The 27725-nt window shown below is 37.1% G+C and overlaps 3 protein-coding genes across 9 annotated transcripts; 1 reads left to right on the forward strand and 2 right to left on the reverse strand.

The window, feature by feature from the left end:
* The first annotated feature begins 14333 nt into the window (after positions 1-14333).
* Positions 14334-19949, forward strand: LOC104115779 (protein DA1-related 1). 7 transcript variants are annotated; one of them, XM_009626481.4, is made up of 12 exons: positions 14334-14675; positions 15593-15884; positions 16084-16174; positions 16662-16800; positions 17357-17477; positions 17583-17666; positions 18271-18390; positions 18585-18797; positions 18889-18951; positions 19038-19153; positions 19249-19307; positions 19398-19949. In XM_009626481.4, exons 2-12 carry the CDS (start codon positions 15693-15695, stop codon positions 19736-19738), a joined length of 1539 nt encoding a protein of 512 aa, XP_009624776.1. In that variant the 5' UTR covers positions 14334-14675; positions 15593-15692; the 3' UTR covers positions 19739-19949. The 7 variants fall into 7 exon arrangements, with proteins under 7 accessions (XP_009624776.1, XP_009624777.1, XP_009624774.1 ...); XM_009626482.4 differs by having other exon boundaries at positions 14334-14517; XM_009626479.4 differs by lacking the exon at positions 14334-14675 and adding an exon at positions 14716-15065.
* Positions 19950-20866: 917 nt separating this feature from the next.
* Positions 20867-22717, reverse strand: LOC104115781 (protein LYK5-like). The gene has a single exon (XM_009626483.2). It carries the CDS (start codon positions 22715-22717, stop codon positions 20867-20869), a length of 1851 nt encoding a protein of 616 aa, XP_009624778.1.
* Positions 22718-24546: 1829 nt separating this feature from the next.
* LOC104115782 (lysM domain receptor-like kinase 4) lies at positions 24547-26884 on the reverse strand. Its single transcript, XM_009626484.4, has one exon. It carries the CDS (start codon positions 26621-26623, stop codon positions 24689-24691), a length of 1935 nt encoding a protein of 644 aa, XP_009624779.1. The 5' UTR covers positions 26624-26884; the 3' UTR covers positions 24547-24688.
* Positions 26885-27725: the final 841 nt, after the last annotated feature.

Consider the following 27725-nt stretch of genomic DNA (forward strand, 5'->3'; position numbering starts at 1 on the left):
TACATTTATAGTTCACTATTGACCCCGCTTCGGTAGGTTGACTTATCTTTCTCTACTTGGACGGCTTAATTAGATCTAATTCACTTTAAAGAAATTGAAAAGAAAGAATTTAAAAGGCCAATTCGCATTTAAATTTGGTTTCAGTTTTCATTTAGACACTTCAACTAAAGCGAGTACATGTTGTACACTTTAACCTAATAGAATATGTACCTATTAAACACCTCTCACTCACCCGATTTAAAAAATTATGTGCGTGTTGTTCACTTTCGGATGGCATGGTGAAACATTGAATTAAAGAGTGACATGTGGTTGTTCCTATTTTTCTTTTTCTTTATTTAAGGCTAAATAATCCAAATTGAAAAAAATTTACAAAATAAATTAAAAACTCTACTCCCCCTCCCCACACCAAACTCACCTTTTCGAGACGACCATCTCTTTTTTCTCAAGCTATCATCTTCTTCCTTGCCCATTTATGTTTCCATCTCTCTCTAGCCATGTCCAAACAAAAAGCATATTGTATTCTTGGTTGGAAATTTTTCATATTTGTAGATATGCAGCTTCGCCGTAAAATTTCATTTCTGGACGAAAAATGTTGATGCAGACGAAATAGTTTGGTTAATCTACATGTTTGCAGCTGCAAAATCAAGTCAAAATTTCTTGCTTTTTATGTCTGAAATTGCTGAGTTTTTCTTGTTGGATGATTTTTCTATGTAAAATCGAATCGATATTATAGGGTTAATGTTTGAAATTGCTGCGTCTTTTCTTGTTGGGTTTATCTTTGCAAAATCGAGTATTGCAAAATCTATTCGAGTTTTCTTGATTATTTTCTGAAATTGCTGCGTTTTTTGTTGTTGTTTTCTCTCTGCAAAATGGATTTCACTTGTAAATAATACAAATTTGAAGTGAATTCTAAGGTGTATCTCTGAAATGAAAAGGTAATTCAGATATAAAGTTTAACATTACTGCAAATTCGAGTTTGAATTTCAAGATTTATCCCAGCCTCTTTTAATATATTATTTTGGGATTTTACTCTTTCGTTGGCGTGTACGAAATTCTTTAAAGTGAATTGATAAGTTAATCAATATTGGAAGTAAGATGAATCTGTAAAATGACCCAGGAAGAAATTGGGAGGAAGAGAATCTTGTGGTAGATGGAGGTAGCGATAGAAAAGATGAAAGAGAAAGGAGAATAAAAAAATTATTTGAAGTAAGAAAACAGAAAAAAATACAGGCCAAACATTTCTTCTTCACGCGCCTATTTTTGGGTACAAATCACACATCATGCCACCTGTCATGAGGTGTTTAATAGGGTACATATTATATTAAGTTAAAGTATACAATAGGTACTGACCTTAGTTGAAATGTCTAAATAAAAATTGGGACCAAGTATAAGGGACCGTATATGTATTTGGCCAATTTAAAAATAAGTGCAAATTGTGTTGGATTTACTCTTCCACCTATTTATAGAGGAGACATCGCCGATAAGACGACATTCATTTCGCGAGATCCAAAACAAAGTTATCAGCAAGTGCACCTTATACGTTCGCGGTAAAAATTTACCCAAATATGGTGTTTACATTAAATTATATTAATTCATCATGATTAAACGTTAAATAAAAATAAAAATATGTACTTATTAATTAAGTATAATTTAATAATAACCATATTTATGAAGACATGTTCACTATTCCATTTTGCAACATTGAGTTCTCTCTTCTTTCTTTTCTAGTGCAAAATATTTAAATAGAATATTTTATCAAATTTGGTAAAAAGAAATATTTTGGATTAGTTAATTGAAGTGGGGGAAAGTTACAACGAATTACCTATATCACCTGAAGATGAGAACAATATAACGTATTGCTAATTTATATGCTCTATACTTTTGGGGCAATGGAACGGACTAAAAGTCAAAGCAAGTCAATTATAGCGGGACTAAGAGAGTACCACTAGAATTTACGGTTATTATTTGTAAGACTTAAGCTATTGAGAAACACTGTTTTGATCCTAATCCCACCAAAAGAAAAAGAAAAAAAAGAGAATAGATTCCAGTTACTTCATGAATATATTTAGGTAGATTATTTATTTATAGAAGATTAATCCAATTAACCGTCCACCTCATCTCTTAAACTAAAAGTACCTGACGGATATGTGAATTAATATATTATTGAATCTAATGAGTTAAACTTAAATTAAAGTAAAAATAAAAAGTTTTATAATGTAAATGTTCGCTTTAAAATCGAAAATGGAGTCGATACAATTTAATAGTATCTAAGAAATGATCAAAATCAAAAATCTTTTCTATTTTGATTCTATAAAAATTCAAGTTTCATTTTTGAATGTTTCCTATTTAATCCCTTTGAATTCCATATTCGAAATTGCGATCAGATCTATGTCTTATCAAATTTATTTTTCTTCAATTCTATTTGAATTCCTATTATATAAATAGAAAGACTTTAGGTCAATCTTGTACCAATATATTTCTTTGTTCCATACTTGTTATATACTAGTCAATTAAATCGATTGAATTGTTGTTCATATTGAAAGGAGTCGAGATTGATAAGGAGTTGTTTAATGATTCTCAAACATGTAGTTGTTTTGAATGCCTATTTATTTTCTATCGAAATCTATGGATTGATCACAAGTTAAAATATGGTTAGAGCCCTTATGTGTCTTGAACTTATATTGGCATTCTAAGTTACCCAACCATTCCAAAATACATGACCTACCTTTTGTTGGTGCAGCTGAAAAAACAACATATTTCCTTAAATAGATAATTTCATTTTCCTATGATTTCAAACAAATATAAAAAGGAAATAAAAAAGCACCCATAAAGGAACTCTCACTCTTTTTCATAAATAGTAAATATGATTATCTTAAACGTAATAGAACGAGCTAATAGTTTGACATACCCTACTCTTATACAAGCGTATGAACTGATAAGACTACTAATACTCTTACCAAGACTTCAGTGGTTGAACTTGAACTTGTAAAGCAACATTTTCAATTACTACTATAGATATTTAACTATTGAATAGTGCCAATTTTAACACGGTTTAGGAAATACTAAACAATTTAGTAACATTTCAAAAAATTATTCGATAGTTCCTTAAAACTAATAAAAGAGGAAGAGAAAAGACATGTAACATTACACCATTAACTGTATAAATATTAAGTCTTAGTAGTAGTGGTACATTATGTATATAATGAGGTACCATAATTGTAACTATAGTTAGTTAGTTAGACACAAGTTAGTATTGGGTTAAGTTAGTGAGTTAGGAAATAATATTATAAGTAGTAAGTTGATCTCTTTTTTGGTTTAATGAAAAAATATCTGAGACAGTTGCTCTCCACAGCCGACATTTTCTCTCTCTAGCTCTTCTTCACTCTCCAGCTCTCATCCTTCTCTCAACATAGTATCGGATCCACCTATCGGTGGTGATTGAGCTGGTAAATGAGCATTTGAGAACAATCGGTTAAGCAATTGGTCGAATTCATTGAAGGTTTGTAGCAGACAAACCCTAATTTTTCGCCATTGTTGGATTTGGGAGATTACTTCGTCTGCGGGTCAAAATCATCAATATTTTGGTGAATTCTAGATCAATCGGAGCAACAATTGTTTCTTCTCTTGTTGATTCCTGAAGAATCTTGTGAAAAATACCAAGCACAAGTGACGAAACGTCGACGTCGGTGATGACACTCACCGTGGACCACATAGAGCGATTCACTGATAGTCATCCAAGGAATCATTTATTCCTGCACCCGTCTGATACTCTAGGTTGTATTCTCATCCCTCAACAGCTAACTGGAATTGAAAATTATACTACTTTGAGTAACTCTATGAAAGTTGCTGTCACGACCCAAAATCCTAACATGTCGTGATGGCGCCTATCTCGATACTAGGCAAGCCGAAAATCTCAATAAACCACAATTTCTTTTAAGTCTGAAAATATAATATTTAAGTATAATACATAATCCCACAAATACTGATACGAACGCTCCCCAAAATCTAGTGTCACTGAGTACATGAGCATCTAATATGGATATAAGTCAAAAGAAAAATGGCTATAATAGTCTAAGACCAAATACAGTAAACAAGGAGATAGGGAAGGAGAGACAAGATCTGCGAAACACGGCAGCTACCTCTGAATCTCCAGAAAATCAGTTGTGCAGAAGAATCAACACCCGTTATATCCAGAAATACCTGGGTCTGCACACGAAGTGCACGGTATAGTATGAGTACAACCAACTCAGCAAGTAACAATAATAAATAAGGAACTGAAGATAATGACGAGCTACACAGTTACAGTTCATTTCTAGTAATTCCAGCAAAGAATAGACATGCTTTCAAATCCGGCAGTTTAAGTCAAATCAATTTGATACTTTTCAAGTTCATGTAATCCGGATATAAAATCTTTCAGAGAATTTCACAACAATGACAGATAGCAACTAAGTGCAACAACAAATGAAAAGCAAGTATAGCCTCTCAGGCCAACAATCACTCCACTCGTCATAACAACTCATCCACTCGGCTCTCAGCCCTCAGCACTCATACTCAACGGGTACCCACGCTCACTGGGGGTGTACAGACTCCGGAGGGGCTCCTACAGCCCAAGCGCTATAATCTGCACAGACAACTCACGTGCCATAATATAAGTATTTGGATCCGCACGGCCAACTCACATGCTTCACGGCCAACTCACGTGCTATAGTATAATATAAGGATCCGTACGGCCAACTCACGTGCTATAGTATAATATAAAGATCTGCACGGACAACTCACGTATTACACGGCCAACTCACATGCTATGGTATAATATCTCACAATCAGGCCCCCGGCCTCACTCGGTCATAAAGCTCTCCAGTCTCCCGGGCTTTCCACAATCATAAAATCAGCCCAAACAACAATGATATGATGCATCAATAATAAAAAATAGAGACTGAAATAAAATAATCAAGTAATTGTGACTGAGTCCAAAAAACAAATTAAGCAGATAATTCACATGTACACGACCTCTGTGGGTCCCAACAATACCAACATATAGCCTAAACATGGTTTCTAGCATGACTTATAGTCAAGTTTCCACAACACATAGAGAGCACATAACTATCAACAAGTTATTCAGCTTTACAGTTTCTCCGGAACGGACCAAGTCATAATCCCCTCGGTGCACGCCCACACACCTGTCACCTAGCATGTGCGTCACCTCCAAAATAATCACATGATACAAAAATGCGGGGTTTCATACCCTCAAGATCAGATTTAAAACTGTTACTTATCTCAAAGCGTGAAATTCTTTACTCTCCTATGCCTTTGCCTCGCAAATCGGCCTCCGAATGCCTCGAATCTAGTCACAAATAATTTATTTCAGTCAATAAAATTTATTGGAATTAACTCCAAAGAAAAATTCTAATTTTCCATAAAAATCCGAATTTTAGCTCAAATATCGCCTGTGGGGCCCACATCTCGGAACTCGACAAAAGTTACAAAATATGGAAGCCCATTCAACCCCGAGTCTAACCATACCAATTTTATCAAAATCCGACCCCCAACTCGACCCTCAAATATTCAATTTAAACTAAGAGGGTTTTCAAACTTTTCCAACTTAATTCACCAATTAAATGATAAAAACAACCATGGATTCGGGTAATTTAACCAATATTGAGTTAAAACTACTTACCCCGTTATTTTTCTTGAAAAACTCCCGAAAATCGCCTCTTCCCGAACTCAAATCCGTCAAAAATTAAAAATGGGACGAAGCCCCATTTTCAGAACTTAAACTCTCTGTCCAGACCTCTCTTCTTCGCGAACGCGACAGGTCCCTCGCATCCGCAAAGCACAACTCGACTGCCCACAAATTTAACCCTTCGCGAACGCGAAGCTTTGCAAATCTTACCCTTCCTAACGCAACCACGGCTTCGCGAACGTGAAGCTTTACCAACTCAGACCTTCGAGAACGTGATTGCCACCTCGCGAACGTGTAGAACAAGGACCCGGGGGTCCCCAATAGCCCCACTCCTCTTCGCGAATGTGACACCTCTCACGCATTCGCGATACACACACAGACCATACCTTCGTATTTGCGTCAACCCATTCGCTGATGCGAAGAACAAAACCTCACACTCAGAAAACACTCTTCGCGAACGCGAGGGCCCACTCGCGAACGCGAAAGAGGAAATCAGAAAAATGCAGCAGCAGATATCAGCAATCTCACCAAGGCCAAAAATAATCCGTTAACCATTCAAAACTCACCCGAGCCCCTCGGGACCTCAACCAAATATGACAACAAGTCCTAAAATATCATACGGACTTAGTCGAACCCTCAAATCACCTCAAACAATGCTAAAACCATAAATTACACCCAAATTCAAGCCTAATGAACTTTGAAATTTTTAATTTCTACAAATGACTCCGGAACCTATCAAATCACGTCCGATTGACCTCAAATTTTGCACACAAGTCATAAATGACATAACAGAGGTATTCTAATTTTCAGAACTAGATTCCAACCCCGATATCAAAAAGTCAATCCCTCGGTCAAACTTTCTAAAAATTCAACTTTCGGCATTTCAAGCCTAATTCCTCTATGGACATCCAAATAATATTCCGGACATGCTCCTAAGCCAAAAATCATCATACGGAGCTATTAAAATCATCAAAATTTAAATTTGAGGTCGTTTATACATAGGTCCATATCCGGTCTACTTTTCTAACTTAAATTTTTAATTATGAGACTAAGTGTCTCATTTCACTCCAAATTCCTTCCGGACCCGAACCCACTAACTCGGTAAGTCATAAAACAACTGTAAAGCATAAATTGAGTAGTAAATGGGGGAATGGGGTTATAATACTCAAAACGACCGACCGGGTCGTTATAGTTGCACTGCTAGCGAAGAACAAGTTAGGTTTTATTGATGATAGCTGTAAAAGGGAAAGACTATATAGGAGATTTAATTCATGAGTGGGACAGATGTAATGCCTTTGTCCTGTAGTAGATCAAAATTCAGTTTCGAGAGAATTAACTAATGGATTGATGTACTCATCTAATGCTTATAAGGTCTGGTTGGATTTAAAAGAACGTTTTGATAAGAGGAATCTCACTAGAGTATATCAACTACATAGAGAGATTTATACAATGGTACAGGGTACTTCATCTAATTCTGAGTATTTCTCAAAATTGAGGAATATTTAGGATGAATACATGCCTCTGGTTCCTTTCCTGGAATTGATAAGACCTATACAAACCACATAAAGTAACAGAAGCTGATGCAATTTTTGATGGGGCTAAATGAGACTTACTCGCAGTCTCGCAGTCAAATTTTGATGACAGTTCCCAGTCCTTCATTTAATCAAGCTTACAATATGATCATGCAAGATAAAAGTCAGAATATGCAATCAAATATGATAAATCAGTGTGTTCAGCCTCTTCAACAACTGGATTTGAATGATTCCATAATTCTTTCCGATGTATAGGGGAATAAGTTCAAGAAGACAAATGTACTTTATTGTGATTACTTTCATATGAGAGATCACAAAAGGGAGAATTCCTATAAGCTGGTTGGATATCCTGCAAATTTTAAGAGCACTAAGAGAAGGACTTCTGATAGATTTCAACAAACAGGTAATGGCAACAAGGCTCCTTCGGTGAATAATGCAAATTATGATAACAACTCTGCTGCTCCTAATTACATGGCACATCATGCTGACCATTGCACTACTCCTGCATATGGAATGACTATGCATGTCTTTACCCCAGATCAATACCAACAAATCCTGCAACTGATCAATATAGTACCACCTCAACAAGAGACAAACATCAACATGGCAGGTATATCATCTTGCTCTAATAGTTGTTCAATTATAGAATGTGATACTGTTACATCCCATATTTTCGTACGTACAAGCGTATCGTAAGCGAACTAATATAATAAAAAATAAGATCTTCTTTGAAACTATACGAAGTAAATTAATCATGTTACTTCGGAGGTTGTAAATATTGAAGATCATGAATAATAATTACAAAGAGGGTTGGAAGGTTCAGAAGCTAAAGGAATTTAAGAAAATAATATTTCGTCGAAAGTCGACAAGTTGGGAATGTTATAACCCGTACCTTTGGGGTGAGACTAGGGTTCTTAACATGATAAGAGGTTTATGTTATAAATTATTTTAGTCTTATTATAGTCATGTGTTAAGTTTTAGAGCAAGCGAGTTGTGGAACAAAAGTCGATGAAAGTCATCACAAGTTACGTTCATAAGTTTTACTGATATTTGGGTCAAATGTCACTACAATTTTATCCCAATATACTTAGAGTTACGGATTGATCTACCCATCAAATTAAAGATCTATGAGTATATTTTCTAACTCATTAAATCGTTTGTCAATACGACATCATAGTAGAGAGAGATATGCAATTTTGCGAGACTACGCAGACTACTAAGTGACAAGTAGGCATGTCACCTACTTGCTTAAATGAGATGACTAAATATGTCCAAAGGGGGGCTATTTTAGGTTGGAAAAAGAGCTCTTTTAAGGGCTTATCTCATGCAAATATAACACTCATTATATAATAAAATAACCAGATATAAGCCCTTGCAAAAATCCTCCTAAAAATTAAACACAAACCCTAATTGATTTTCTCTCCTTTTCAAGTTCTAGTTGGAGGAAAATCTAGGGTTTGAAGAACCAAGATATGAGCTGAGATATTCAACAAATAAGGTAGTTTACTGCTCTCTTTCATCCATTTTTTGCTGGAAATGTATGGAAAGTCATTCTATAATTGTAAAAACTCACGGGACGGTGATCGAAAGTCCAGGGTTAGAGTTATTCAACTTGTAGTGGACTATTTTGTGGGTTGTTTCATGTTGCTATTGGATTGCACATTTTGCTACTGTTTTAGGGAGTTTTGGAGGAGAAAGGGTATGGAGAAACACCATATAAATGCAGGATGGTAGGCTGGTCATTCGTCGTAATATTTTTGGGTTGTTTGACACTACTACGTACGGTGATCGTTTTGTGTATGAAGAGATTGAGTATGTTAGGCTGTTTTGTAGTATATTGTGGTATATATAAGGATGGAAAATAATGTATATATGTTGTTATTGTTGTGTTCTTGTATTGTTGGTGTTATCTCGAATTAGGAGGAAGTAAAGATTATAGAGGAGATACTGCCCATTTTAATATAAAATAAGCTTGTCGTTCGTTATGCGATAGTTGTACCTTTCATAACTTAATAATAGTATTATTATTATCGTTGTTGTAGATTAAGGTGAGAAGAGACGAGTTCAACGTGGTTATTGAAAAGATTGTGATAAGGTATATTAAGGCTAAACCTTTCCTTCGTTTTGGCATGATCTCGTAACTACATGTGTTTGATAACGAAACATAAAGAGAATATTCAGTTAAGTATTATCTTTTTTCAGTCAAGAGGGTAGAGGGTCTATATATATATAGTATTACAATATTTTCACCACCACCGAGCTATAATCGGTAGGCAGGCCCCTATTGGGCAACCTTTGATCAGATGGTAAGTTATATACCGAGCCTACTGTGGCCAAGCGCCTATGAGCGAGCCTAGAATGGCCGAGATACCTAGCCTGGTATGGCCGAGCACCTATGAGCGAGCTTACTACAGCCGAGCAATTACACGTACCGAGCCTTATACGGCCGGACAATTATTTTACTTACTATATTGAGAGATTTAAGTCAGTATCAGCAGGTTAGTATATCTCCAGATCATCTTTGACTCCTAGTTACTTTCAGTTATTATATTATTAGTTCAGTTTCAGCTTTTAGTTATTTTATTGCCTTACATGCTCGGTATATTATTTCGTAATGACATCCCTTTCCTCGGAATGCTACATTTCATGCATGCAGGTTCGGATAGACAGGCTGGTAGACCTCCTCCGTAGGTGTTGTCCGTGTTCATCTTGATCGGTAAGCTCCACGTCCTTTGGAGTTATTGGGTCTAGGGTTTTGAGTACATATTGTGTATATATGTATATATATTATGGGTAGGTCGGGCTCTATTCCGACCGTAGTACATCCATCAGTAGAGGCTTGTAGACATATTCTGTCAGTCAGTGCAGTATGTTGGGCTTGTATGTATATTTTTGTTTGTTTGTCAGCTGTAGTAGTTATGACAGCCTTGTCGGCCCAGCTTTATATTGATGTTTAGTCATAGCTAGTTTCCGTTCAGTTTTATATTATGTGTCACAAATTATCTTGCAATGTGGCCCTATGGCCAAAGTATGAGATTGTATGTCCAGAGTCCCTCAGTCTCAAGTTGGTATGCTCAGTTAAGTGAGGCACTAGGTGTCGTTCTCGTCCCTCCCCCTCCCCCCCCCCTCCCCCCAAGTTCGGGGTGTGACAGATACTACTCCTTGGGTGATAGATATAGGGGCAACAAATCACATAATTTCTAGCCTAAATCATCTGCTTAACTCTGAATTTATAGCTCCAAACTGTAGCCAAGTTCACCTACCAAATGGCCAGACTACCTCTATCACACACATTGGTTCAGTGTCTTTGTTTGACAATATACTGACTAATGTGCTATATGTTCCTTTTTTCAAGTATAATCTCTTATCCATTTCAAAACTAACTAAGCAACTATAATGTTATGTTGGTTTTTATCCTGATTTTTGTATCTTTCAGGACCTCTGCACTGGAAAGGTGAGGGGGATTGGTAAGGAGAAGGATGGTTTATACTTACTTCAACGTGCCAAGAGACCTTCACCAGTTCAAGTCCTACACCTTCAACTTCTCTTGTTCCTTCACATCATTGCTTATCTTCTACTGAGTCTGATTACTTCTCAATATGGCACCAAAGGTTTGGTCATGCACCAACTGCTGTCCTCCAGAAAATCCCAATGCTGAAGAGTCACTTGTCTAGTCAAGCATCTAAATCTTGTACTATTTGTCCTTTAGCAAGGCAAGCTAGATTTCTTTTTCCTACTAGTGAGTCAAAAGTTGTATCTCCCTTTGAACTTGTACATATGGATATATGGGGTCCATATAGATAATGTACCTATAATGGTTTCAGATTTTCCTTACCATTATTGATGATTATTCTAGAATGACTTGGGTCATGAGACAAAAAAGAGATGTTATTGTTTTGATCAAGAAATTCTTTACCTTGATTAAAAATCAAATCTCTGCCTCTATTAAAATTGTCAGATATGATAATAGTCTTGAATTCTTTAATTTTCATTGTCTTAATCTCTTTAACTCTTTTGGGGTAATTCATCAAAGTTCTTGTGTTAGCACCCACAGCAAAATGGGGTGGCTGAAAGGAGGCATAGGAACTTGCTTGAAATGGCAAGGGCACTTAGATTCCAAGCCTATGCTCCATTAAAGTTCTGGGGTAAATGTGTCCTCACAGCAGCCTTCCTTATAAATAGATTGCCTTCTCCATCTCTTTCAGGGAAGTCACCCTATGTGTTGTTATATGGCATACCGCCTTCTCTCACCTACCTAAAGGTATTTGGTTGCTTGTATTATGCCATCAAACCTAATTTCTCTGACAAATTCTCTTCCAAAGTCATCCCAATATTTTTCATGGGTTATTCAGAAATTCAGAAAGGGTACAAACTGTACAACATTGCAACATGCACCTTCTTCGTGAATGGGGATGTCACCTTTAAGGAGTCGGTGTTTCCTTTCAAATATCCTAAATACACCTTTCTTGAACCACAAGACTCCCCTTCTATGCCTTTTGTTTCACCTTCCTCTGTGGATGATATCTTTCCCATTGTAGGCTCTAGTCCTACTTCTATTGATCAAGTCATTTCTTTACCCCAACCAATGAATCGCTACCTTCTTCTCCTACTCCACATCCTTCATCTACTCCTTCTCCTCAATCTACCTTCTCATCTACTTCTATACCTTCCATTGATCCTTCCCTTCCTCTGAGAAAATTCACTAGAACATACAAACCTCATTTATGGTTAATAGACTATGTTCACTCTTCTTCCACTACTCCATACCCTTTATCAAAATCCATGTCCTACTCCTCTATTTCTTCTTCTTACCATGCTTATCTAGCAGCCTTCTCTGCTATTACTGAACCTACTTATTTGCCCAAGCTGTCCAAGATCCTACTGGATTCAGGCTATGAAATTAGAAATTGATGCCCTTACTAATAATCATACCTGGGGTTTAGTTGATCTATATGCAGGTAAGACACTTATTGGGTGCAAATGGGTGCATAAAGTGAAGTACAAAGCTGATGGTAGTGTAGAGAGGTATAAATCTAGATTAGTGGCCAATGGTTTCACTCAACAAGAAGGATAAGACTATCATGATACCTTCTCCCCAGTGGTCAAAATGGTTACTGTCAGGTGTGTTGTTTCTCTAGTTGCTCAGTTTGACTGGCCACTCTACCAAATGGATGTCTACAATACCTTCCTATACGGGGACTTATTTGAAGAGATCTATATGTTCCTACCTCAAGGATTTGGTGGCCAGGGGGAGAACAAAGTGTGCAGGCTCCTCAAATACTTGTATGGGTTGAAACAAACTAGTAGGCAATGGAACCTAAAACTTACTACAGCTTTAATACAATCAGGATTCACACAGAGTAAGTTGGACTATTCTTTGTTCATAAAAGGCCAAGATGCCAATATTGTGATTATTCTAGTATATGTAGATGACTTGTTAATCATTGGCAATGACACTAAACTAATAGAAGAAGCTAAGGATATCCTGAACAACAACTTTAAAATGAAAGACTTAGGGGAGTTGAGATATTTTTGGGGGATTGAATTGCAAGATCATCTAAGGGTATACTTATGAATCAAAGAAAGTATGCCTTAGAGTTGATCTCAAAATGTGGTCTAAGGGAAGCAAAGCCACTTGCAACACCTCTAGAACAAAATCACAAATTCACCAGCCTTGAGTATGACAAGTTGTTTGAATCTGATAAAGGTACAAGTCCAGAATTAGAAGACAAAAGACCATATCAAAGACTGTTGGGGAGGTTGTTGTATCTGGCCATCACTAGGCCAGATATTTCCTTCGCAGTCCAAACATTGAGTCAATACATGCATGCTCCAACAGAGTTGCATTATGAAGCAGCTTTAAGGGTGGTTAGATACATAAAAGACCAACCAGGATTGGGGTTACTGATGAGTAGCAGAAAATCTGGACGAATCATTGTCTTTTGTGATGCAGACTGGGCATCATGTGTGGTGTCCAGGAAGTCTGTGACAGGGTATTGTATTAAGCTGGGGGATTCACTAATCTCCTGGAAATATAAAAAAAAATATAGTACAGTATCAAGGAGCTCAGCTGAAGCTGAGTACAGGAGTATGGTAACTACAGTGGCAGAACTTGTTTGGCTACATGGACTATTGCAGGAATTAGGAATGAAGATTGAACTGCCTATGGAGTTAATTTGTGACAGCAAGATAGCTTTGCAGATAACTTCAAATCCCATGTATCATGAGCGCACTAAACACATAGACATAGATTATCATTTTATACGAGAAAGGATACAAAGTGGGGTGACCAAGACAGAACATGTATGTAGCAAAAACCAGGTGGCAAACATATTGACTAAAGGTCGTGGGAAGCAGCTACACAATAATATGGTGTGCAAGTTGGGGACGATCAATGTATTTCATCACCCAACTTGAGGGGTAGTGTAGAAATATTATGTCTTAGTAGTAGTGATACATTGTGTATATAATGAGGTATCTTAGTCGTAATTATAGTTAGTTAGTTAGACACAAGTTAGTATTGGGTTAAGTTAGTGAGTTAGAAAATAATATAAATTATACAGTTGATCTCTTTTTTGATTTAATGAGAAAATATCCGAGACGGTTGCTCTCCACAACTGACCTTCTCTCTGGCTCTTCTTTACTGTCTCATCCTTCTCTCAACATTAACATATGTGCACACTTAATTAGAATACCGTGAGTTCGAGCCATAAAAATGTATAGAGAAGTGTGTTTGTTTCTTTAGTGGATTTGTTTGGTAGGAATCCAAATTAATGCAAGTAATTTTTTATAATAAGAATTTAAAGAAGAAGAAAAAATTCTAATATTACGTGGGTAATTGAGAAGTAATCAAGTGGCGGATGTCTTGAAGTCAGAACAGAGCGGGTGAAGTGCCTTTTCCAGAGTTGTAAGTTAGAAAAAGCAAAGTCGATTTTATAGGACAATAGACAGTAGTAGACAGGCACTTGGTGTCAGAACGTTAAGCAAAGTTAGAAAGCAGCCACTTTGAGATTGGATCTTCATTTAGCCACTTGTCAATTTTCTGAGCTTTGATTTGTACTTTCCACCTGCCACACTTCCTTAAACTGCCACTCAATTTCTTCACTTTGGATTAAACAAGAAAATTCTCCTTCATTTCATTTTACAACAAAAAAGCAAAGCAAAAGAAAAAGAAAATGCAAGACTTAATCAAGTCCACTGCACAGTACCCACTTGGAGCAAAAAGCCAAAAGAATCAACAGTATGGAAGATGACCCAAAAATCGTCTTCTCTTTCTCTGCTGACGCATTCTCAATAAGAAAGGTTAACAGGAGTAGGTTATGGGTTTTTAACATATTGTGGACTGATGGTATCAAATTATAATGGACCAAAGGTCCCACCTCCAAGAAAAGCACAAAACTTTTCAATTTTGAAAAATCGGATTTTTTTTTCGTACCCCCTTTAATCAATTTTTGAGGAAGGTATCGATCTAATTACTGTACTTTGGAAAAGTTTTGAACTTTTTTATTTTTTTCTGGGTCCATTTTTGCGTGGAATTCAAGTCCTTTATTTGGTTTTTCCTTTTCTGGCTTACTTTTTATCTTTTTTCACACTTCCACTAGAATGTTCCTCTGAACCTGCCAAGAAGAATTCCCCACTGACCACTTCTGTGATTCGATCTTTCACTTTTTTTCTTCTTGTAATTTTCCCAAGTTTTGTGTTTATTCTTGTGTAGAATGATGGTGGTGGGGGATATGGGTATCTCTCCAATTCAGGGGCATGACCTACCTTCAAACTGAATTTGATGCTTTGTCTGCTCCTTATTCATCAGATTCCTTCAAAATTGTGCTGATTCTTTTAACTATTCGGAAGTGAGACTACAAACACATAACGACTCTTCTCTGTTCCTTGTACAGTTTTTTGTATGAATTTTCTGTTTCTTTTAACTTGGATCATAGTAGTTCATATTAGACCTCAAATCAATAGTCGGTTGTTTTTTGACGGTTGGTGGGTGGTCGTTATTCAGTGATGAGTTTTCACTGGCTTAAAGTTTTCATGGGTCACCTTATTTATTACATGAGTTTCTTGTACACACTACCCTCCTCAGAGTGGGATTTCACTAGGTTTGATTGATTGATATATTGCAACATATTATGCTGATCATTTTATTGCAATTTTTGAAAAGATCATCCTTTTTTATCAGCTGATTATCGGCTTGTGTTCGTGGTCATTCTTTGTAGATGATTTGCTATTTGTATGTGCAGTTCCATCTCTGCAAAGCTCATACGGAGTATCAGTTTTGTTGCTTATAGGATCAGTTTGAGATTAATAGCAGATATGGATGATCCAGTCCACAAACAATTCTATTGTTACTTAATCGATATCGTTGGCTTTGCAGGTTTTTATTGCCAACACACTGGTGCCAGATTCATATAGCTGACACCAACTTGCTTGGGATTGAGGCATAGTTGTTGTACACCAGTTACGTCATTTGTATTATGGGCTGGCTAGAAAAGATATTTGGAGGTTCCACTCACAGGATCTCTGGAGGGCAATATCATGGAGGGTATGAGGGTGGGCAATATCATGGGGGCTACGAGGGAGGGCAGTATCATTCCGGGCACGAAGGAGGGCAATATCAGGGAGGGTATGAGGACAGTACAATTTGGGAGGAACCAACTGCTTCAGTGGTAATTAGTGTTCGATTGCTAATTTGCTTAACCTTTTACCTTCATCTCTTTCAAGTTGTTCTGTTTATTATAACTGCTTGGTGCAGGAGAAACTGAGCATTTTCCCAAACTATGTTGCTGAGAAAATGCTCTGAAAGTTCTAACTCTTAAATAAGTCTTTCCCTTGCTAACTGAATATGATAATACGGACTGAGTGTAGGATGCATTGTCAGATTTCGATAATGAAGAAATTGATCGTGCCATTGCACTTTCTCTAGCAGAAGAGGATCAGAAAGGGAAAAAAGTAATCGGTAAGTAGCATGACTAGGATTCAATATGGATGTCATCCATGTACGAAAATTGAACTTCTGATTGTCTACATCATCTGATGAATAATGACATTGTAAACTACAAAGAAGCTTTCTACTTGTTTCCATTCAAAATTTTCTTGTTGACTTCATTATCAAACTGCATAGTATATCGGAAGAATTTGAATAATGCTCACCCTATTGAGGTGGCCCTGTAAATTTTATCCTAAACTTTCTTTGGAGAGGCCCTGTAAATTTTATCCTAAACTTTCTTTGGAGAATCTGTGTGGTTATAAATGCACAAGCAATCTGAAATTTAATGTTTTTGTCAGTGGTCAGACATAATAGAACTTATTTACTGTTGTTCTTGAACTGTATTTTTAGGGGTTATATAGTATCTAGGCAAATCTATAATTTCTTATCCAGTTCTAGTATATTGGTGGTTAATTGCTAATCATGTATACCTTAATCTTGTACCACTACTTAATAGAGAGTGAACCCAACTTGGAGGAAGACGAGGCGCTTGCCAAGGCTCTTCAGGAAAGTTTGAATGTGGAGTCGTCTCCACCTCAATATGATTTTGGAAGTTTCTTTCCACCAGTCGCATACTCGTATCCACGTGGATATAGGTAACACCTCTTCTATTCTCTGGAGCAAAATTGTTTTGACTATTTCCTCTGTTAATTGAATTGTTAAAAATAAATTCTTATCATGTTCTTGTTAACTTATAAACTCATCCTTTTTCTAATCTTTCTCTGGCATCATGGCTGAGACTGATGCTTTAAACACTGTGGAAGAGGCAGTCATATGTTAAAGAAGAGCAGTGGTCTGAGATGTATATCTACGCTATACACTGTTGTTTATTTACTTGGAATTGCCTCTAAATATGTATGTAATTTTATTTTCACAAACTCAAAGTAGTGATGTCTCAAACTATACCGAAAATTAGATGGTTAATTCTTGTACTCTGAACAGCGTCGTTCATTTTCTCTTGCATTTCAACAGAGTAAAGAGATCCAGCAAGCCCTTTGAGTTGTATCTTTGCAGATGAATCTGCATGTGCCATAGACTCATCTATATTTCCTGGCAATATAAGACTTCTCAGAGTGTCTTTGTCGTTTCAAACATTATTTTCTTTCAAATTTGTGTACAGACTACCTTATGTACCAATTTGTCGGAGTGTAGGGTCTGTGCCGGTTGTAATGCTGAAATTGGTCATGGAAGATATTTAAGCTGCATGGGAGCTGTTTGGCATCCAGAATGTTTCCGTTGCCATGGCTGCAATCAACCAATTTCTGACTATGAGGTCTAAATATACTCAAATACTTCAATAGGTTTTATCCCACGGTTCTTTCAATTACTACTACCTTGAATTGTTGAATATTAAAACAACCTTTTTTTTCTTTTTCAGTTTTCGATGTCAGATAACCGTCCATACCATAAATCATGCTACAAAGAACAGCATCACCCAAAATGTGATGTTTGCAAGAACTTCGTAAGTGTTCATTCATATCCAAATTTGCGCTTTTCGTTATTCTTTTGGATCTTCTAGCCAACACCACATTCTTCCTAGTTCCAATCTCCATATTTACTACTTTAGATCAGATATAAGAGCGGCCTTCCTCAAGAAGCTTTTTCTCTCTATTATTTGATCTTGTTGTATGTTTTATTTTCCATCGAAATACTTAGCGAGCATATGAAATGTTTCTGCTCCATATTTTAGGCTGTTGCAACTGCTCCACTTTAGCTAAACAAATGCAAATTTCATTTCATCGTTGCATTCACGCAGTCTACTGATTCTACTAGAGGGAAAAGATCAGGAAAAAGAAAAGAACAAAAGAGAAGGCAAAGCAACTAGAACTACTATTCTTATATATGGATAGAGCAAAATTGAGCCCTTAATTTAATTTCCGCTTGACTCGAGTAATCCTCAGGGAGATGCCTTCAGAGGTTTTGTGGAATCCATTCATTGTTTTTGGCTGAGATTGACATTTCATTATTGTGGTATTGCACAGTGAACTTTACTGTATTAAACAGCGTCTTTGTCTGGTAAACTATGACTAACTATATTTTCTATATTTTGCCTGTATTTTGTTTAGATTCCAACAAATCCGGCTGGTCTAATTGAATATAGGGCTCATCCTTTCTGGCTTCAGAAGTATTGCCCGTCACATGAAACTGATGGGACACCTCGTTGTTGCAGTTGTGAGAGAATGGAGGTTAGTTGCTAGAATACTACTGGTACATTTTCAATTTGGGTTTTGACATGGTTTTTAAGGATGTAAAGTTCATATCTATCATAAAATATTAGCAGAACGAGTAGGGATATTATTAAACCTGAATAAATGTCACAATTTGCGACATTCCTTTTCTTGTGCCCGTTGAATAATGTTAGGATTTCTAAATTTTGTAGCCCGTAGATGCCAGATATCTGATAAATGATGATGGTAGGAAGCTGTGTCTAGAGTGCTTGGACTCTGCAATAATGGATACTCATGAATGTCAACCCCTTTATCTTGAGATACAAGAATTTTACGAAGGTTTAAATATGAAAGTAGAGCAGCAAATTCCTTTGCTTCTAGTGGAAAGACAAGCCTTAAATGAAGCGATGGAAGGAGAAAAAAATGTGAGACACATCCATTTCTTAAAACACTATACAATCAGAGTTGAGAAAGCTATTACTTCAATTTCCAGCTTTTGTTTGTTTGTCTTAATAGGGTCATCATCACATGCCTGAGACTCGAGGACTCTGCCTGTCTGAAGAACAGACCATTAGCACTGTATGAATCTTCCCTTCTTCTGCACTTTCCTTAATGGCCATAATTTTTTCAAATTGAAATCTGTCTTTATCCCACAAACATTTCAGATATCAAGGCGGCCACGGATTGGTGGTTATCGGATTTTAGATATGTTTACAGAGCCTTGCAGGTTAATTCGACGATGTGAAGTGACAGCTATTTTAATCTTGTATGGTCTTCCAAGGTAACAAATGCCACTCTTTTGCCCATGTTTAATACAATGGTCAAAAAGAAAATGTTATTTCACCCTTATCTCGAGACAAATTTACTTATGTCCAGGTTATTGACTGGTTCAATTTTGGCTCATGAAATGATGCATGCATGGCTCCGGCTTAAAGGTGGATCTTTTATTTCTAATAAAACTTGTATATGATGTCATTTCTCTGTTAATATTCTGAAGATAGGTGTTTCCATTTAAATGATCTTAGGTTATCCGAGTCTTAGTCCAGAAGTTGAAGAAGGTATCTGCCAAGTATTAGCTCACATGTGGTTGGATTCTGAAATTATAGCTGGTTCTGGTAGTAATACAACTTCTGCATCTTCCTCTGCATCCTCATCGTCCTCTTCATCACCATCTACTACTTCATCAAAGAAAGGGAAACGTTCCGAGTTTGAGAAGAAATTGGGTGATTTTTTCAAGCACCAGATTGAATCAGATACCTCAGCAACTTATGGGGATGGATTCAGAGAAGGCAATAAGGCAGTGCTCAAGTATGGCCTCAAGACAACACTTGACCATATCAAGCTTACAGGAACATTCCCTTGTTAAATTATTCAGTCACTCTCAGTGCTTCCACTTCAACGCGATTCTAGTTTTATAGGACCAAATACCATACAGAGATGATAATCATCATAATAATAATACAATAATGAAAAAGTAAAGAGTAAATGCATCTATAAGATGCACATATAATGTAGCTCCGATACTTTAAGCTGTATACTTGTTCATATAAAGGAAATCTAAACATAGTAATGCTGAATTGTCTTACCTTGCAGAAGGAGGAGATTGGTTGTTTAATACCTATTGACTCCATATAAGCAGCAAAACTCGCATCTTCTTTGGCTGCTCGTGATATTATATAATTGTATTCTCTAATTTTTCATCTTATCCAGAGAACATTGTTGGTAGATACTGACTATGTGAGTTTCACATAGTACTAAATTAGAACAAAGGAGGAGAGTTACAGTAGGTTGAGGGGGTCAATGTATACATAATCTAACTAGACTCAGAGTATTCATTTAACTGATTTCAATTACTTTTGGATTGAGTCAAAGGTTACACGTAGCCTTGGATATTGCAAATGCTTAGCAGTACATGCATGAACATACACAGTTAAGTTTTTACCCTTTTAATGGTAATCTAAATCTAGTTGCCTTGGCATCAGCGTGCACATGAGAGAAGTCAGCAGAGGCCAAAAATGACAGATATCGTCTTCCCTCTCAGTCTTCTCAGTCAATCATCTTTGAAAATATATGAAAGTTCTTTGAATCCAGGTGAATCAGAGGAGTCTGTTCAGATTATCAGTCCAGTAATATCCCGTTGACATAAAAAAAATGTACACTGAACGTATTCTACTATTGTATTGATACGCTTTGGAGAATAAAGCAATGGGAACGATGAGTTATCTCCACAATATATTGTAAATTGGAGTCCTCGCGTCTGGTTATTCCCTGCATTTCTTTTTAACTGTTGCCATTGTAAAACCTGTAGAGTCGCATCTATCAAAGAAGTGACTTCAATCATTCCAAACAAAAAAAATGAGAGAAAAGGGAAGAGGAATTAAATGAACATTACAGAGGCCACAGCTAAGTCATAACGTTACATTTAAGAAACAAAAGTTCACTACTGAGACCTGTCTGAATATAACAGCACTTATTCATTCTGTTCCCAAGTTGTCTAGTTTTGTACATCTGACTGGATTTTCATTAAGGTAGATATTATTTCTGCAGCAGTTGGTCTTCCTTCAGGTTCTGTCTTCAAGCATGCTGCACATAGTTTCACCAATCGAAGCACAAGATCAGTCTGTTCAATTATGTAACCAAGAGGGTGCTTAACTTGTAGCCTGGAATCTGCAAATTCTTGAATGTTAGATTCTTCATCCATAATTCCAAGCACTGTCTCCGATAACAATACTTCTTTTCCATCCTGCTCGAAAACAGCCCCTTTTCCTGTAATTATCTCCAATAGAACAATTCCAAATGCATAGATGTCTATTTTTGGAGTAACCTGACCAGCTTCAAGGTACTCAGGTGCCAAGTAGCCATTTCTTCCCTTGACGCATTTTATAGATGAACTTGACTTTTCATTGTCAGCTGATCTTGCCAGGCTGAAATTTGCAATCTTGGCCCTTAGATCTCTGTTAAGTAAGATACTGTTACTACTAATGTTATTGTGCACATAAGCTGGATCTGTGAAGTTATGAATGTAATCTAGACCATCAGCGATATCTAAGGCAATACGAATTCTGAAGTTCCAGCTCTCAGCCTCTGGATTATCATCCTTGCAAAGCCATTCTTTTAAAGATCCATTTTCCATGAACTCAAAAACAAGATAGGATAATTGATTATGCTTACAGACACCAGTGAGGCTAATTAAATTGAAATGGTTTATCTTTGAATAGAACTTAACCTCCTTCGATATGTCTGTTCTCATCTCCTTAATAGCTGACAATTTTCCTCGAATGAACCCTTTATAAACATAATTACTTAGTCTTTTTCGAGGGCTGAAGTTTTCTGTTGCAGCCACCAGTTCTTCAAATTCAAAGACTTTTATCATTTGATCCACACCAACTATTCTTTCCAGGATATGTTCTGTTAAATTCCATTTCTGTTTCCCTTCTCTTCCTTTCCCAAGCACTACTTCACCACTTTTCTTTTCCTTTTTATGCTTTAAGACAATGAACAAGATAAAACAAAGGACTGCAAGGGAAACACCAGCTCCTACCCCAATAAAAATACTTTTGTACGATATTTTGTTCTTAGAAGGGTAAATGATTTGAGTCTGTGCTATATTAATAGTCCTTGTTTGGGAGCTTGAAGGCTTTTCTGTCAGAGGAATCAATATAGTTGTGAAAGGATAAAGAACTGAATTTTCAGAAAAACCATTTGCATATGCTGTACTTTGACTACTGATACTGAACTGAGCGCTAATGGTAGAGATGTTTTCCCCCCAAGTAACCAAATGAGTCAACAGATATTTCACACCATTTCTAGTCTGATCCTTTGTAGGACAGGCACATCTGAGTGGTACATGCAAATTTAAACCAGGAATCAAATCCATTGCATTGTAGACATTTTCATGTACAAGGGCATTGCAGGTAGACAACCCTTGATACGTGTTGTTTGCGATTGTAAAATAGGTGTCGTATTTGCTTGGTATAACATAAGAGGTGACAGCCTGATAGTACTGACCTGAACACGAACAATTTACTGGAACTATAAGTTCTTTGTTCTGATCCAAGATTTCAGACCTTGAGATGTTGTTGATGTGGACAATCTCATCAGGGTCCGAAGTTAGGAGATTTGAAATGGAAGATACTGAATTATAAGGAGGGAGTGATCTAAAAATCAGAAATGCACGACAGGAGAGCTTTTCACCATTGCAAGAATAGAGGAAAGAAGAATAAGTTCCTGTTTCATTGGTTCCTTTACAACTCATGACGGAATTGCCTGAATAATTTTGCTGGGCATAGACCTTTGAAGATAGAATTGTGAAACTTAAGAAAAGAATAAGCAGAAAATTTTCCATGGTATTCTATTGGTTCAGAGTGATTCAGTGGCAACACAGGAAGTTGAGGTGCATGCCCTTATGGGCTCTGTAAGTCAAGTGAAAACATAAAATGGTCTTCTGTGTAAAGTCAAACATCATATGTCATTGACAAATTGATGCTACCACATTGATGTAGACCACTAATGATCTGGAGTAATTTTCTAGTTAAACGACCTTTTCATCTAACAACCATTGCAGCCTTCCACATTTGACAAGTAGTATTAAACAATTTCTAGCATATAAGGGAAGTTTCAAAATGGTAATTCATGGTCTATTTGCAATATTGTCTAAGAAAAATTTGTATTGCATCATCAGCTGTTGACCTAGCTTTGATGAGCGGGTCTGGTGCTTTGTACAGTCTTGCAAGAAACTAAGATGCAGCTGCTTATTAAAGGCATCATCTGCAACAAATCCAGGAATAGACAATTTATCCTGAAAATTGAAATCGTTATATGCCAAATGGTAATGTTTTACTAAAGCCTACTAAGATAGAAGACGGTAACTTATCACAACTTAATATAAACAAAAACAACTACTACGCTTCGTCACAAGCAAATTAGGATCGGCTATTTGACACATCGTTGTTCATATTCATTTAAACTCGTCTCGGTCCAAAATGGTCACAACTTAATAAAAACAATACCAACTACGACTCAATCCCAAGCAAATTGGGGTTGGCTATTTGACTCTTCACAGTCCGTCGCTCTATTTAAGCTCGTCTCAGTCACAAAATTACGCCTCTCAGCCCAATTAGGATCACCTGTATGACTTCTCAACTATCTACATCGCTCCATTTAAGCCTATTTCAGTTGAAAATGATCACAACTTAAATATACCAATAACAAACCCATTGGGTTACAAGAGGCTCGGATATGCATTAATCGTGTTAGTTAAATCCCTAAGGGTATTCTTTTTCCAATAATAATAATAATAATAATAACCACTAGGCTGCTGGCTCTTTTTAAAAAGTTAAATTGAATTAATTTAATTTAAACAACTAGCCGGCCGGCCTTGCCTTCACATATTGCTCCTAGATATGCATTTAATCATTGGATTTGAAAGCTAATAGTCAATGTTTCCTTTTTTTCCAGAGGCCGACCCCGTACCTATGCCATCATCAATGCAAAAACCTTCATATACTTTATGGTTCTTGATCTGCGAATTCTACAAGTCAAACATGATCTAATTAATTATTGGTTTTCGGACGGCTAGATTATTCGAATGTTGTGGCATCAGTGGGAACATACAAACAGGTATATTCCTTCAATCTTTCCTTATACTTGATGTATGTTTTATGTGTAGCTGAACCTACAGATTCAACACAGCTTATACCCAGGTTACACATCACACAATGGCTTGATAAAAGGTTGCTCTATTGCGTTCACAAAGTTGTATAGCTACCAACAATATGAGATGCAAAAACAAACGACATGGTCAATCATATATTGCCACTACAAGGTAATGCCAGCAAGTTTAGTCCTGTTTCCTGTATTTTGTTTTCCGGACAAGAGTGGGTTGCTCTAGTGGTAAGCACCCTCCACTTCCAACCAAGAGGTTGTGAGTTCGAGTCATCCCAAGAGCAAGGTGGGGAGTTCTTGGAGGGAGGGGAGCCGATGGTCTATCGGAAACAGCCTCTCTACCCCAGGTAGGGGTAAGGTCTACGTACACACTACCCTCCCCAAACCCCACTAGTGGGATTATACTGGGTTGTTGTTGTTGTTGTTGTTGTTGAATATATCTGGAACATGAGGAGGACTGCATACATTACACAAAGCAAGAAACAACATAACAAGAGAACACAAGGTGGCTTGATTGAAGTTTAAACTAATATTTATGAAGGGTAATTGGTGCAATAGCTTTTCATAATAAGGTAATAACATTATGCACATAGCAAATCATGCTAGACATAGGAGGAGGAAAACCCAAACAAAAAACCTTACATTCACTGATCTAGGACAATCTTTGAGGTGATACTGAAATGCTATATGACATTTCCCAAGAGTGTGTGGCTGTCATAATTCTTGAAAGAGATTGGACAATCTCATCCATACCAGGGCGATGAGAAGGATCTTTCTTTATGCAGTTATCGATCAATCTGACTATGGCAATGGCTAGTTCCGCAGGGTACTTCCCTTGCAGAGAAGGATCAATGAAGTTGCTCAAATTCTCCTTCGCATTTTCATCATGAAGCACAGGGATCAACACCTCAGCCAAGTTAGTATTCGAGCCTTCATATAGAACAGAAACTTCATTTCCAGTGAGAATCTCTAGCAACAGAACTCCAAATGCATAAACATCCAGCTTCGGGGAGACTAGACCATTCTCCAAATACTCAGGTGCCATGTAACCTTGGGTCCCAACTATGTGCCTTGTCAAGGCAAACTCACCTTCTTCTCCATCCGCTGACCTTGCTAGACCAAAGTTAGCAATCTTGGCTCTTAAATCGCCATCCAGAAGAATATTACTACCGTTTAGATCCTTGTGAACATGAGGAGGGGATGTGTAGCTATGCAAATAGTTAAGCCCTGTGGCCACATCAAGAGAAATCTGTACTCTTTGTGTCCAATTAAGAGACTTCTGATCACCATTCTGGTGGCATATCCAATCACTTAATGGTCCATTGGCAGCATATTCATAAACAAGATACCAGTGGCCATCTTGAAAACAAATTCCTGAAAGGCTAATAAGATTAAAATGATTGATTTTGCTCAATAAATTAATTTCCTTGGATACATCACCACTCATTTTCTTTATAGCAGCAAAATCACCATTGATCGTGCCCCGATAAACAGATCCTTTAATCAAACATGTTGGGCTGAAGTTTTCTGTGGCTGTTTTGATCTCTTCAAATTTGTAAATCTTAACAGATTGAGCTATACTGGATAAACTTTCCAAAAACTCCTCAGACTCATCTTCAACTTTCTTATTCAATGGTTTCTCAACTGCTTCAAAGCTTTCAGAAACAAACCGTGGATCAGCTTTCTTTTGCCTTTTCCTAAAGAACAAGAAGAAAATAACCACCCCCAAAAGAAACAAAGCGACAAGTCCTCCAACAACACCAACCACAACATATATCCAAGTCTTCTTTGAGCTATCATTTGACACGGGAACAGCAGGTGGTGTTGGTGAAGACGGAGGAGGCGGCGGTGGAGAATTTCCTACAACTTGGGAACTCAAAGGTGGGTTCAAAAGAGGAACTAATAGAGTAGTGAATGGAAAAATAGTATCATTTTCTGATAGTCCATTAGCAGCAAGTGTTGCCCTAGTGTCCGACCCAAATTTATCACTAATGAGGGAAACAAATTCTCCAAAAGTAACCAAGTAACTAAGCAGATATTTTGTACCATCATCTGTTTGATTCTTTGTTGGACAAGCACATCGAAGAGGAACATTAAGTCTTGAACCAAGAACCAGATTACTAGCTTGTTCTTTGTTCTCAGCGTTGATAGCATGACAAGTAGACAAGCCTTGGAGAGTATTATTTGCAATTGTTAAGAAAGTATCATCCTTTTTTATGACATAAGATGTGTTTGTTTGGTAATACTGACCTGAACAAGAACATGTGACAGGAACAAGAACCATTTGGTTTGTGTCAAATGTAGCATTTTGAGCAACTGAATTGAGCTGAGAGAGTTCCAAAGGATCAGAACCAAGTAGAGAAGAGATGGTGGCCACTGAAGTGAAAGGGGGTTGAGATCTGAAGGTCAAATAAGATTGGCAGCTGCGGTTAACGCCATTGCAGAAATACCCAAAAGCAGAGTTGGAGTTATCTTGGCTGTCGCAGGCATTTGTCCCCTTTCCAATGTAAGGCTGTTGTGCAAGAATTGAAACAGAGGAAGAAGCAAGAATAATGGTAAATACACTGATGAGATGAGAATAATTCATTTTCAGCTCAGAAGAAACAAAGAGGGGTTCAAGAGATTGTTGTTTGTATAAGCATACCAGAATCTTAAAATTTTGAGACAGTGACTAGACATCAACGCGGTGTAATAATGGCATAATAATGTTGAGTTTCAAAGTATTGGAGGTTGGAGTTTTAATTGGAAGAAGAAAGTTTCAACGTGATTGCGTGTAGGAATAAGTGAAAGAAGAGAAGGTTTGTTGTAATAAAAGTCAAACAGAAATAATTGATCAACCACGATATATTATTTGATCACTAAATAATTTGGTAGGTTGACGCATTGACATTAAAATATTGTGTCTACTGCCAGACCCATCGTTATTGCAGTTGTTCTGTTTTATCCAGTAGAATTTAATCTAACTACAAGCAACTGGACATTGCATTTGGACATTCCCAAAAACCGGCCAATGATTACACACCCACTGTACTTTATTCAATGTAAAGAAGGACTAAAAGTTTTATTCGTGATCTCAGTTGGTTACCCAAAAAGATGGATATTCAAGTAGGATTGCAAAACAAAATGAAAATTCACTTAGTGGATGTAAAAAGAATAAAAAAATAATTAAAAAGATGAAAAATGGAATAGTTAGGCAACAATTAAAAGAAATACGTAGTTGGTAAGAACAATTTCTGTTGCTAATTTCTCACGTACAAAAGTTATGTAGGCGTTCTAGGTAATTGGTCCGCCCTAACTGTTTTGCATAAGGAAATTTTGTAGGCGAGAAAGCGTGTGGAGACCTTTCAAGCAGCTGAACAAAATTGACTGGAGCATCATATATATTGGAGGACCCAAAGACCTAAATTACGTAAAAGCAACACTTACCTGGAAATATCGAGCTACTTATAGTCTTATACTAAGTTAAGGGTGGCAAGTGGGTCGGGTCCGGTCTTAAGTGGGTTTCGCGGGCCCGGTCCTAAGTGGGCCGGTTCTATGCGGTCCGGTCCTAAACGGTCCCGGACTTCGCGAGCTTATTGCTGGAACCGGCTCGGGACCGGAGCCACGAACTAACGGTCCCGAGTTAAGTGGGCCGGTCCCGGGCCTAAGTGGGCCTAAACGGGCCCAACAAATACTTTCTATTTTTAATT

The sequence above is a fragment of the Nicotiana tomentosiformis genome, chromosome 2 (assembly GCF_000390325.3).
Source record: "Nicotiana tomentosiformis chromosome 2, ASM39032v3, whole genome shotgun sequence".
In the NCBI taxonomy this organism is placed as follows: domain Eukaryota; kingdom Viridiplantae; phylum Streptophyta; class Magnoliopsida; order Solanales; family Solanaceae; genus Nicotiana; species Nicotiana tomentosiformis.

Excerpts from the sequence above, each read along its gene's own strand:
- LOC104115779 (XM_009626481.4), top strand. The coding sequence starts at position 15,693 with ATGGGCTGGCTAGAAAAGATATTTGGAGGTTCCACTCACAGGATCTCT. Across the intron at positions 17,667-18,270 it reads GTGATGTTTGCAAGAACTTC|ATTCCAACAAATCCGGCTGG; the intron begins GTAAGTGTTCAT and ends TATTTTGTTTAG. Across the intron at positions 19,154-19,248 it reads ATCTTGTATGGTCTTCCAAG|GTTATTGACTGGTTCAATTT; the intron begins GTAACAAATGCC and ends ACTTATGTCCAG.
- LOC104115781 (XM_009626483.2), bottom strand. The coding sequence starts at position 22,717 with ATGGAAAATTTTCTGCTTATTCTTTTCTTAAGTTTCACAATTCTATCT.
- LOC104115782 (XM_009626484.4), bottom strand. The coding sequence starts at position 26,623 with ATGAATTATTCTCATCTCATCAGTGTATTTACCATTATTCTTGCTTCT.